The sequence below is a fragment of the Citrus clementina genome, unplaced genomic scaffold, assembly GCF_000493195.1.
Source record: "Citrus clementina cultivar Clemenules unplaced genomic scaffold, Citrus_clementina_v1.0 scaffold_7, whole genome shotgun sequence".
Classification (NCBI taxonomy): Eukaryota; Viridiplantae; Streptophyta; class Magnoliopsida; order Sapindales; family Rutaceae; genus Citrus; species Citrus x clementina.
This window is the reverse complement of record NW_006262075.1, coordinates 15,180,211-15,194,121: the sequence shown is the minus strand read 5'-3', so window position 1 is coordinate 15,194,121 and position 13,911 is coordinate 15,180,211. Positions and strand designations below refer to the sequence as shown.

At 30.7% G+C, this 13,911-nt stretch overlaps 2 protein-coding genes across 3 annotated transcripts; one reads left to right on the top strand and one right to left on the bottom strand.

Moving 5' to 3' along the window:
• The first annotated feature begins 3,173 nt into the window (after positions 1-3,173).
• On the top strand, positions 3,174-4,559 carry LOC112096973 (skin secretory protein xP2-like). Its single transcript, XM_024181228.1, has one exon. It carries the CDS (start codon positions 3,174-3,176, stop codon positions 4,557-4,559), a length of 1,386 nt encoding a protein of 461 aa, XP_024036996.1.
• A 3,373-nt stretch (positions 4,560-7,932) lies between these two features.
• LOC18036823 (AP2-like ethylene-responsive transcription factor At1g16060) lies at positions 7,933-11,483 on the bottom strand. Of its 2 annotated transcripts, XM_006427618.2 has the most exons (8): positions 11,093-11,483; positions 10,867-10,949; positions 10,704-10,712; positions 10,372-10,460; positions 10,201-10,274; positions 10,016-10,066; positions 9,500-9,576; positions 7,933-8,810 (listed from the first exon to the last, which is right to left on the bottom strand). In XM_006427618.2, the coding sequence occupies exons 1-8, from the start codon at positions 11,239-11,241 to the stop codon at positions 8,296-8,298; spliced, it is 1,047 nt and encodes a 348-aa protein (XP_006427681.1). In that variant the 5' UTR covers positions 11,242-11,483; the 3' UTR covers positions 7,933-8,295. The 2 variants fall into 2 exon arrangements, with proteins under 2 accessions (XP_006427681.1, XP_024037173.1); XM_024181405.1 differs by lacking the exon at positions 11,093-11,483 and having other exon boundaries at positions 10,704-10,717; positions 10,867-10,883.
• Positions 11,484-13,911: the final 2,428 nt, after the last annotated feature.

Sequence of the window (13,911 nt, the reverse complement as noted above, 5' to 3'; positions counted from 1 at the left end):
CCCCGATTAAAGCTGATGCCAGGCCAGTTCGAGTGATTAAGGACGAAATAGTGAATTTGCCACAATTCTGTTAACTTTCTAACCGAAGTTAACGGATTGGTGAACGACAAAAGTGTTTTGTCAACTTAGGGTATACGAGTGATACACTTGAAAAGTGTTGTAGCACGTTTCATACATGTGTCATTTAAAAGTATATGACTGATAATTTTCCTTTTTTTTGGGTTTTAATGTTGTTTTATTTAGGGTTATTATCATTTCACTACTTCAAAAATTAAAAAATATTAAATGATTATAAGAAATATTGTCCCCTATTATTTTTCTACTATATCTTTACAAAAATATCATTTTACTACTTTTCCGTTACAACCGTTAGTTGACTAGTTAGTTGACTAATAAAATACCAATTTTACCCTTCATGATTAAAAAAAAAAATACTTGAAGCTTATTTACAAAATCAACTCTTCCACATTTACTCGATCATCCAAGTTTCATTTCTAACATTATGATATAAAAATGGAATCATTAATAAGACAAATTTATAATTCATTTATAAAAATGGATACAAAATACTAACATAATTCTTTTTGTTGGAATTATGATATATGGCTTACAAATTCATCTTATTAATGATTCCATTTTTATATCCTAAATGTTGGAAATAAAACTTGGATGATCAAATAAATGTGGAAGAATTGATTTTGTAAATAAGTTTCAAGTTTTTTTTAATTATGAAGGGTAAAATTGGTATTTTGTTAGTCAACTAATTGATCAACCAATGGAAAAGTAGTAAAATAATATTTTTGTAAAGATATAGTAAGAAAATGATAGGGAACAATACTTCTTTTAATCATTTGATATTTTTCAATTTTTAAAGTAGTGAAATGATAATAACCATTTTATTTTTTATCTTTATCATTTAAAATTTTTATAATTTCAGTCAGACCTAAAGTCAAAATGAAATTAATCATAAGTTCTTGATAATATATATATATATATATCACTAGTAGGTCATAAATACTTGACAACAGTAAATTCTATCACATTTTTCTCATAAATTCTTGATAGAAAAAATTTCTATCACATGTATGTCATACTTATATGATATAAAGACTTTTGATAAAAAATTGTCATACGAGTAAATGTTATTATAGGTCATTTTTCTTGTAATGTATTTTGCTCGCAAGGCAATTTTCGTGGAATCTTACTCGTAAGAAATCATAATATTGCTTTAGGCACATTGTTTTGTAAAATCACACCCTTAAATTTTTACTTAGAGATATTGGAGAATGAACCTAAATCTTTGTAAAATTATGCCTTTTATACTTTATCAAAAACTCACTTTTTAGACATTTTACCTAAAAATGTTTGAGAATAGACTTATATCATTCTCTATATCATAACGCCTTTGACATTCTTTCGAAAACACGCCCGTTGTATATTTTATTATAAATGCTACTTAGATCATTCTTTTTTGGGCTTATTTTCTTGTGGGCTTTTTGGTTTTATTCAAATTTCGATAAGTATATTTGAATTTGTAATTGAAAGTTGAAACTACGGATTTTATTCCTTTTATAAATTTGTAATTGAAACTACATATTTTATTCCTTGTATAAAATAAAAATCTGTACATTTTAATCATTGCCTATAAACATTCCAATTATAATTTAGAAAATGATAAAGAATCCTAATAATGACAAAACAACGATTAAAAAAAAAGCCAAAGGTCAAACCGTACGGTGTTGTATCATTAATTAAAAAATGGGTAATTTTTAAAAACCTCTCCTGAAGTTTGGGTTTGTTGCAAGTAGATGGCGAGAATTTATTTATTTGTAAAAAACCCCCTACCGTCAGTTAACTTTAACATTGACCGTTAGTTGACTGTGCAAAGACAATATTACCCTTAACAACAGTTTATAGACGGAAATAACTAAAAAAAAATTAAAATTGTTGGCGCGAAAAGCACAAATCCTATTTTTTGACAATTTTATCCTTGTCAATTCTAAAGATTTACAATATCATAGGTAAAGATTATAACTATTTCATTTTCAAGTTCTTAATTTTATCTTTTTTGTAGGAACTTTAAGAAAATGTCAATAATTTAAAGATGATTTTTCAATTTTTTCAATTTTATCTTTCTTGTAGGAACTTTAAGAAAATATCAATAATTTAAAAAGGATAAAATAGCCAATAATTTTAATTTTTTTTTAGTTATTTCCGTTTACAAACTGTTGTTAAGGGTAATATTGTCTTTGCGTAGTCAACTAACGGTCAATGTTAAAGTTAACTGACGGTAGGGGATGTTTTACAAATAAGTAAATTCTCGCCATCTACTTGCAACAAGTCCAAACCTCAGGGGAGATTTTTAAAAATTACCCATTAAAAAATAATGCAAATTTTTACTTAATACTGTAACACCATATGATTTCGCAATTATTTTGTCGCTATTGTATTCAATCCTTTGGTTCAAATATCGGTACTCCTATAATTTAGGATTAATTTTACCAAACACATTTAACAGATTTTTCTATAAAGTGATTGCTTCATAATCTAAATTTACTAAACATGGCATGAAATCTAACCTGAAAGTGTCCTTTTAGAATTCAATTCAATCAAACGTACATGAAATCTCCAATTATGCATGCATTCCATGTCCTCATCAAGTCATCAACTATCATTTACCAAGGGATTACAAATTTCCTAATCTATGAAACATTATTTGATGATTTTTTATTATTTTAAAGAAACATTTAATTGTTGAATTACTTTATTTATTCAAAGATAAACTAATTTATATTTTTTAATAATTAATTAATTAATTAAAAATGTTAATTAAAATTACAGATTATATTTCATTTTATTAAATAAAAAACAAATTTTCTACATGCTAATCATTGTACAGAAGCACCATAATTTTTGGATTAATTTAAATAAATTATCTGAGAAGTGATTATTTCATCATCTGTATGTTATGAGATTATTTGGAAATTTGTGTATTGTCAAATCTTACCTAGATTTTTCATAATCTAAGATTACAAAATTGTTTGGAAAGTTGGCTGTTATGAAATCCACCTAACAATGACATTTTGAGAAACCAATTCAATCCCGACATACCCTAAAAGCTATAAAGTCTCCAAGTATGCATGCACCCAAGTCATCAACTATCATTTTTCATTATGGCCTTAATCACGTTCAACTCATCTTTCTTCTTCGTTCTCGCAATATTTGTTGCATTCACTGTTGCCAGCTGTTCAATTCCCAACAAAAATGAAAATATTAATCGATATAGACCAACCCTTCTAGACACTTCTAAACCAAGTAATATAATTCATAAAGTTGAAGACATTAACGCCGAATCTGGGCCAAGCCCTGGAGAAGGTCATGGAAACACTCCTGGAGTAAGCAATGCAATTCGTGACGAGAGATACACTATTGATCGATCTACGCCAAGCCCTAGAGAGGGCCATGGAAGCCCTCCTGGAACAAGCAATGCAATTCGTGACGAGGGATACACCGTTGATCAATCTGTGCCAAGCCCAGGAGAAGGCCATGGAAGCCCTCCTGGAACAAGCAATGCAATTCGTGACGAGGGATACACCGTTGATCAATCTGTGCCAAGCCCAGGAGAAGGCCATGGAAGCCCTCCTGGAACAAGCAATGCAATTCGTGACGAGGGATACACCGTTGATCAATCTGTGCCAAACCCAGGAGAAGGCCATGGAAGCCCTCCTGGAACAAGCAATGCAATTCGTGATGAGGGATACACCGTTGATCAATCTGTACCAAGCCCAGGAGAAGGCCATGAAAGCCCTCCTGGAACAAGCAATGCAATTCGTGACGAGGGATACACCGTTGATCGATCTGCGCCAAGCCCTGGAGAAGGCCATGGAAGCCCTCCTGGAACAAGCAATGCAATTCGTGACGAGGGATACACCGTTGATCGATCTGCGCCAAGCCCTGGAGAAGGCCATGGAAGCCCTCCTGGAACAAGCAATGCAATTCGTGACGAGGGATACACCGTTGATCGATCTGCACCAAGCCCTGGAGAAGGCCATGGAAGCCCTCCTGGAACAAGCAATGCAATTCGTGACGAGGGATACACTGTTGATCGATCTGCGCCAAGCCCTGGAGAAGGCCATGGAAGCCCTCCTGGAACAAGCAATGCAATTCGTGACGAGGGATACACCGTTGATCAATCTGCGCCAAGCCCTGGAGAAGGCCATGGAAGCCCTCCTGGAACAAGCAATGCAATTCGTGACGAGGGATACACTGTGGATCTATCTGCGCCAAGCCCAGGAGAAGGCCATCGAAGCCCTCCTGGAACAAGCAATGCAATTCGTGACGAGGGATACACCGTTGATCAATCTGCGCCAAGCCCAGGAGAAGGCCATGGAAGCCCTCTTGAAACAAGCAATGCAATTCGTGACGAGGGAGACACCGTTGATCAATCTGTGCCAAGCCCTAGAGACGGCCATGGAAGTCCTCCAAGATCAAGCAATGCAATTCATAAAACATTACTGTTCGGAAGGAAGCTTGGCATAAGAAAAGAAATCAAATATTAGGATATTATTGTACTAATTAGCTTTCTTAGAGCATCATGGGCAACGATATTTAGGACGTTTTTAAATTGCTGAAATAAATATATTTTCTTAACTTTGAAATTAAAGAATCACTTATCAATTCATAGATATTTATGTTTCCTTTTCTCTTGCATTATGTGTTCGACAACTAGAGGTAGTTATGTTTCACGTGTGCGGTAATTTTATTTAAGTAGTAAAATCTCTCCTTAGTGATAATGTTAAAACCAACTAATTTTATTACCATGAAGGGGTTATAATGCAATAGAGCTATAATTACAAAATTATTGTTTTGAATTAATTATCTTTAGTACAAGTAATATATATGTAAAGTATGCACTGCATTAATAATTAATGTCAAATTAATGAATAGACATTGATAAAAAAAAGATAAGCGCAGTTTCACTAGCATATATAAGAATGTAAAGTTTAGATTATACAAGTCATCTTATATGTTTGAACATATGCATTTATCTTTAATATTCTTCTCTCAACGTAAATTCTATAATTACTATACAATGATTTGGTAAAGCTATAAAGAATAAATCACTGACCTTAGGTAATCTAAGGGTAATCTTGGTATGTCTACTGCTGGCAATGTTTTGCATGACCATCAGCCAATTGTTTTAACTAAGCTTGTGGCAGTTTGTGAGGGTATAGATTTATCTATTCAGCTTGGCTATTCCGATATAGAGGTAGAGTTTGACTCGACTGCAATTCTTTCTTGGATCACTTCTTATGGCTCTATGCAGTGGAATTTTGCTTATCTACTTGGTCGTGTTTGTCCTTTGTCTTCTAGCCTCTCACTCCTTATTAGGCATGTATTTTTTGAGAGGCTACATTTGCTGCTAATATTATGGCCTACTAGGCATGTTCTCATCAGTGTTTTTATTATGACCTTTCAATTGGTTTAACTGGTGTTCATCATTTGGATGCTTCCCAGATTATGCATATTAGGCGATGATTTTTTTTCGACTTTTTTCTGGGCCTTTTTATGTCATATTATGGTTTTTCATTTCTGTTGAAGGTTTTGGTATTATCCCCTTCTTTTGTATCCCATTTTCTAATCTATGCTAGAGATAGGGGTCCGGTCTAACCCTTCACCATCTTGGTGTTTTTTTTTTTTAAAGAAAGAAATTATCCCAAACAACTTAGAAAAATATTTTACTTCATCCTAAACTTTTAATATAACAAAACAAATATATTTTGCAATATACAGATAATTACTAATATGTGGGGGCAAGTTTCTTAAGAGAGAATCCAGAAAAGTTATAACTTATTACAATGTAAAATTTATTTTTATCTATAATTGGCTGAAATTACAAAAGAGTATTTTATTACTATATAGAAATTATTTCTTATCACATTATCACCATAATAAAGGGATTTTTATTATACATCTCAAATTTTATTCTAACCGATTCATTGTTTATTACATGCATGGTACTTCTCATCATAAGGATTATTATAGCATGAGAAACAAGACCATACGAATGTGGTGAATTAATGCATCTTTTCATTTTTGTTTCCGTCAGTGGTGCCATATTTTTTTTAATTTAAAAGAATTCTAATGAGACCGGATAAGTTAATTAAGGTAAACATAAATTTTTCCTAATGCTCTCATCAATCTAAGCCCCAATTTTTGGGTCATAATAAGAAAATATATATGTCAAAGCACTTTAGCGATTGAGGAGGAGCTCGGGCCATTTAAATTGAAAGCTTCAGCGATGCCGGCTTTTGGATTGAGATTTGTTGTGGGTTCATTAGATATTGTAATTCTCTTGTCTTAAAGAAATGTCTATTGTTGAGTGCAAGAAGGAATTAATCCTCTGATTCACGACATTGACTGTATTTCTTATCAGCCCCTATTCTTTGCAGGTTCATCTAAAACTCCTCTTGAAGCTCGTAACCATCTCCCTCCAATTAAACAAATTGAGCAAAGGGAACTGACAAATCTGTTTCCACTAAAACCCTAGCTCAAAAGCCATAAATCTCCTCTGATGTAGGACAGGTTACTTAGGCAGTTTTAAAGTTTTCTTTATTTGTTTTTATTTTTTTTTAATTTTAAGTTTTTCTAACATTTTTTCTTTAGAATTTTATTATGTTACAATGATTTGAATACCTAATTTGGTAAATTCACATTATTTATGGTTTTAGCATAAAAGGAAGCTAAACCCTACTGATTTTGGTTGGTTGATTCATAATAAAATTCTCTCAGAAAAGAATCATTCTTCTTTTGCCTTTGTTTTGCATCACCCGTGAAACTATGCGTAAAAAGAGAGTTATAATAAGAAAAGTAAAAATTCTCTAATTTCCTAAGATTTCATTAATTTTTGTCGTGTTTTTTATTTTATTTTTTTGGTTTAAATATCAGTACTCCCAACAAATAATTATATACATACATACATACATATATATAAGAAACAAAACACCATGAGAATTGATATTTAAGAAAGGGCGGCGGTTATGTTGGAGTTGCTCCATATTGGAGCCACTATGATAACCGTACGATCATAAAGAAAAGTATTAAATCTGTACTTATTGTTATAATCTTATGTAAACAAACTATTTGAAAGAAAGTCCTTGGATGTTACGAACAGAATTTGGTAGCTTCCACCTTATAAAAGAACAACTAGGACCCTTGTACTTTGACAAACTATCCTGATCTCATTTTATATATAATAATTGATCGTAAGAGTCACAAGCTATTAATTATCCTAATGTGATATAATATGTTTTGTTAATAAAAAATACCAATAATTAAAGTATACATTATATTTTGTTAACTCAACCAATTATATAATATGTATTTATCAATACCTTGAACCAATAGAAAAGAAGCGCCATTCAACTGCCTTTAACAGAATTTCTGATAAGAGTAACTTAATTATCACCACTCATGTAAGTTGTAACAGTAAGTTATCTATAGCGTCCAAAACCGAAAAATACCAGAAATTGAATCACCCTTTTAACAATTAATTAATTACTTCAAAGAATTTGAATTAGTTGATTATTTAAGATTACTTGTTCAACCTCATTCTATTAGTCTTTATTCTGTCAAATTAATTAATTAATTTCTATCCATTAATTAATTTCTCTATAGACTTGCTTGCGCATGAATAATCAGATATGGAAACATGGTGTGGAATCATTGAAGAATGAATGTAAAAACACTATTAGAGAGAAAAAATAATATCAGTAATGTTAGGGATCCAAAATTTGAGTCTCAACTTGAGTTTTAATATTAGATGTCATTTGTCTATTGAATGATTAATGTAAAATTTTTTATTACTTTATTCTATTATTCAATAGTTGAATGTCATATCAACTGGGACTCAAATAATATTATTAGTGAGGATATTAGAAACAAATAAATAAAGTGAGGCCCTTACAAGCCGCAAGTAGTCTTATTAAAACATAATTAGTGGATAAACAATTGTGGACATCAACCAGTATCTACATGTAAATGAACTAATTAATACAAATCAGCAAATGCTCTTCTTCCTAGTTTTGATAGAGGGGGAAAAAAAATATCGTGAGTAGAAAGAAAATTAAAAGAAATTAAAATTGAATTGAGTCCTTTGCTTGTACCTCTGTCTTCGCTTTTGTTCCCGATTCACCATCTTTGCCTTCAAAATATTAACCAAAAAAGAAGAAGATATTTTTCTAGTAAATTGTAAAGATGTGACTTATTTCATCAGTGAGCTTCAGGCTTCGTCTTCTAATTATCAAGTTCACTATAAAAAGTTGGGAAAATATATGGATTTAGGTCACCCAATAGAACGTCATCACCCTCCGTGTAGCTGCTAGAGTCCTGACAATCGAAAAACATCGTCTGAATATCATCAGGAAAAATCCGGTGTGAAGAACCAGGTTCTGATGACGTAGATAAACAATCTGTTGAAGTTTTCTCCACCATTTCCTTATATTTTGACGATTGTAGCAAAAGCCCTAATGCCGATGACGCCGAGCCGCTACCTCCTGCGGTAGCACCAGACCGTGGTGGAGGTGCTGACGTGTCACTACCGCTTGAGGTTTCCTGATTTAGTTTTGGAATTGGACTTGTGTCATCACTATTAGGGTTTTGTTGAGGGTTGCTAGGTTTAGGGTTATTTTGATTATTATTTGGGCGTAACCACTTAATGTATTTGCTAAGATCAAAGTTGGTGACAGCATTAAGTCCACGATACTCTATTGCTGCCCTGTCATAGGCTTGAGCTGCTTCTTCTTGAGTAGCTTAAGAAAAAATTTTGAAAAAAGAGTTAGGGACAGTTTGGGGAAAAAAAAAAGAAAAGAAAAGAAGATCTAAAAAAGTGGAGAATTTAATTGCGTATGCATATTTTGGTTGAGTGTTGAAAATTTTATTCCAATGAATTTTAAAATCTTAAATAGTTGGATAAGCAGGTGAAGTTTGGCGATCTATATCTCAACCAACTAAATGTTTTATTAATTGTTTGAAAATGACTCCCATCAGCATATATAGGCTTTATTCACTTGGAGTCTATTGCTATACAAAAATCTATATTCCATTTATAGTGGCACGTGGCACATAAAATGGACTGTCTAAGCTAATTCTAGCATAAGATCATGCACTAGATTTAATACTTTGGAGGGACTCTTTTGTATACTACTAAGGTTATATAGTAATTATCAATTATACAATTTTGAAGCAAGCATTTATTTAGATAATTTGTTATAACTATCAATAATAAATAAGACAGTTTTCTCATGTGCGGACCCGCATGCAGATTTGAATTATAGCCGTACATATAGAATATTTTATGAAAATTATATAGTGCAGTCTATGGCCATAGTGCGAATTTTTGTTTTCTTTAATGCAGAGCCGGAGAGCACCAAAATAAATAAATAAATAAAGGTCGAAAATTGACGGTATTATTATATATAGAAAGAATAATAATTTATACCATAAGTTCCAAGATAGAGATATTTGTTGCCAAAAACTCTGCCAATTCGAGCTTCCCATCTGCCATTGTGATGGTGTCTGCAAATTTAGAAGCCAAATTTCAAATTATTGCCACACTTTTTTTGACATTAGTGCATACAAGACATGATTACTTTGCTGGCCATTGCCGCATTATTTAGACAAATGTGGCTTTCAAATATTGGTACAGCTGCTCCTCAATTCATTAAAGTTTGTCAATGAGAACATGTGGATGTGAGAAGACATGCACGTACGTTAAAGTATCTTTCCTTTCGAGGAAAGTGGAAAGAAGTAGCATGAATTGGGAAAACATCCTAAAACTAGGATAAAATTTTGGAAATTTTGATTGAAATATCATTGATTTTGCAAAAGACTAGATAAAAGCTTTTTTTTTTTTTAAACCAGCTAAATTTCAGGATTGGATTCTCTATAGCTTTTTTTTTTTTCAAATAAAGAATTATCTGCAAGTTCTAAATTCAAATGAATTGTTAGTTATTACCTTGCTACGCCTCTATATTTGGAGACCCCTCGAGAAAATCCACTACTTTTTCTGTATTTTTAATTGAACAAAACAAAAATATTGTCTAATCAATATATATTATCATTAATACAATATATATATGTGTGTGTGTGTAAACATGATCATTTATTCAATATTATATAAATTTAGCAGTAGTTAATTACCTCCTTAAAGAACCAATATATTCCTCTTTTGACTGACCCTCCATTTCTACGAGCTCTTCTTCATAATTCGAAAGCTATAATTACCATGGTAAGAAGTAATAAATTAAGAAAAACAAAACCCTGCTACAAATAAAAAGTGATCAAAATGCAAAATTAATTAATTAAACTTACTGGGAAATTAAGAATAGTATCATGTCCCCAATATTTCAATGCTGCCAAATCATAGGCACGTGCTGCAGCTTCTTCATTATCATAAGCACCTAAGGAAACCAACCCAATATCGAAATTAATTAAGCAATTAATTTAAATCAAGTAATTTCGAAAATGATTTAAATTAATGACGTTTTTCTGGTTACCAAATTTTTCAAAAGTGCAAGAAAGAAAGAGAGAAAAAAGTGTAACGTGAAACAAAATGCTTTGTGTGATGGCACTATTGTCTTCTCTAAATGACAGGAAAACGAAAGGTTATAAAAGAAAAATATTAAAGAGAAATCAAAACTCACCTAAATATACTGTGCTTCAATTTGAATCAATCCAACCACCATCATCAATTTTGATATCCGAATCAGAATATTTGAAAAAAGAAAAATTATCAACAACACCATTTCCAAAAATTTAAAAAGAAAGAAGAATAAAAATAAACAAAAATATTAAAAGGAAATAAACCTTGTCTCCCTTTCTTGTTTTGAGACTCATTCCAGCAATTTTTATCCCACAAATGAGCTTCATATCGTCCCGTCCATCGATGCCTAAACCATTCAATTACTAAATTATCAAATATATGGGTATGGCAAAAATATAAAACCTCGTGAAAATATTGAAACACCAAAAAGAAAAATATAAAATTTCACTGTACGAAAATGGATATGCGACTTTGATCAACAAAAGAAACCTGGTAACGCCTCGGTAGATCGAGCTACGTTGCGGCGGCGAGTCACGGGGCACGCTTTTTCTTGTTCTCTTAGTCTTGGTCGTGACTGTATTATTGTTATTAGGGTTTGTAGTAGTGTTCTTTTGGCTTTGCCTTGAGGTTTTCGCCATTAAAATGATCAAAAGAAGTATAGCTATAGCCAGAGAAAGAAGAGAGAACAAAAAATTAATGTGAGGTCATCCAATGAAATGGCACAAGCCAAATGGGTTTAAAAGGAAGAAGTACAAAAAATATATAAGAGGGTTTCAATTGTTTTAATGGGTTGGCAAAAGAATAGAGAGAAAAAGAGGAGAGAGCCGGCTAGAGAGAGTTTAATGTTTTAATTGATTTGTTTGTTATATATGGCCGTCTTTCAACGGCTTTGTCAAGTCCCATTCCACTTAACTTATATATGCTTCTTTGTGCTATGTGTACCAATTATTATTATGTAGCATTTATTGGAATTTTTCTCCTTTTTAACCTTACAAATTAATAAAAAAAATTTATTATGTTAGAAGGCTCTTTTGTTTGTAATTTATAAATTACCCTCCATGTTGATTTTTCTATTTTTTTCCCCTTCTCGTCTGTCTATTTCTAAGAAGTTCTTGGAAGAAATTAATACCATCCCAGGTGGAATTAATGAGTAGTTAGTTATTGAAGATTTTGAACTCCAAATCCTTATTTTTCTCTCTTTGCCCATCAATATTATATTGATTGATAGTAATAAAGTACTTTTATCAATTCTTCATTTAACACGCTTCAATCATTTTCCTTCTGGTTTAACTCTTCATGCATAAAAAAACTTATGTTACCTCAATTTAATATTTTTGAATCGCAACTTTTGGACTAGCTCTTGGCAATGCCAATAGAGTTAGATTTTATCAACGTCAATAGAGCTAAGCGCAAAAATAAGACGGACAGGTTGGTATATCCTCCATACGTAGATGAAAATTAAGATGTGACTAGGAGCGATACAATTGGTTTTTCTTCAAAAAAAAAAAAAAAAAAGATAAGATGTTAATTTTGCTAGCAAATAAATATCACTTTGTAAATCAAATTAAGTTGCAGAATCCTCTTTTTTTTTTTTTTTTTTTTTTTTTGGCGTTTCACATAAGAATGTCCTTTTTAAGAAATTATATGACGATGGAGCTACTAGTAAGTCTGGGTCAAACAGTGGGGAAACTAGAATCTTCGGTTTGGGGTGCCTTTTTGTTGTGAATAACAATTATTTTGGGTTAAAATATAATGAAATTTACTTTATAACCAAGTTCATAAAAGCTATTTGGGTTTATAACCTAAGGTTATGTTTGGGAGCTAAAATTAAGTATGGGATTAGATTAATTTTGAGATTAAACATTTTATCTCATATTTGGCTACTTTACTTGGATTGGATTAGGGAGGACAAAATTTAAATTTAGTCCTTAAATCATGGGATTAACAATCCCAATTTATAAGTGGGTTTAGATGGGATTAGAATAAGAGAAAAAAATTTATTCATATTTCTTTCATATATAACACTACTTTTTATTCGTAACCTAAAATTTAATTAATTAATTAATTATTTTATTCATGATTTACTTGAATTTATTTTTATTTTATTTTTATAGTCTAATTAAATTGGTACTTTTACTCCTATAAAATTAACTATTTAATAATTTGTTACAATAATTGATTGTATTAAATTTAATAATCACCAATGTAATATTAAAAATAATCATGGAAATTAATAATACAAGTAAATAATTGATTTTACATATACATTATTTGCTAACTTTTTTATAAAATAAAATATATCTAAAATATCTTCAAAAATTAATTAAATAATTTTATTAATTTATATTTGTTTATTATAATTATGACTACCCAATAACTAATTTACTACATATTCAATGCTCTTTTTAATTACCTTTAAATTAATTTTAATTATTACTCTTAAATATTCGTAATTGTTTTTGTATTTAAATATGATTTAATATTGTCCAATCAGATATTATTCCAAACATAATCTAGTATATAATATAATTAAGATTAATCCAATCCAACTTAGGGCAAGTTTGGGATTGCGGAAGCTGATGAAATAAGCTGCTTGTGCTGTACGGATAAAATAAGCTGCTGATTAAAAAAATAGCTTGGCGTTTGGTAAACTGTGTTGTTGCAATTGATGTGAGTTTGAAAAGTAGAGTATATGTGTTTGGTAAATTTTATTACGAAAGTGCTATTTTATTATATAATGACCAAAGTAGACATACGTTTTTATTACTTTTTATTTTTAGAGTATGTTTAATAAAATTGTTTAGAGATATCTTTTTTCTTAAATATGTAAAATTACATTAAAAAACTTAGTTTAAAAAATCTAAAGAACTTTATAATCTGTTACATAAAATATGATAAAGATAAAGGCATGATTTATATATTAAGGTTTATGGATAAATAAGACATAATTATCTTTTTATTAAAATCTAGGGTTATAATAGGAATTTTAAAAAGGTATGATAGCTTATTAAATAAGCTGCTTATGAAAAGCAAACCCCTACCTGCTTTTAAAAGCTGTTGACAAAATGGAGAAAATTATGAAATAAGCTGTTTTTACAAAATTTACCAAACACTATTTTATCAAAAATTATGAAATAAGTAGCTTATTAAATTTTAACCGCAATCCCAAACAAGCCCTTAATCCAGTCTAATCTTAATAGTTAGTTCAGTCCAATTTTACGTGCCAAACGTAACCTAAGTTCATAACTAACAATAGCCAATTACAAATAAATATAATTCAGGATCTAAAATATATATAATAATCAATC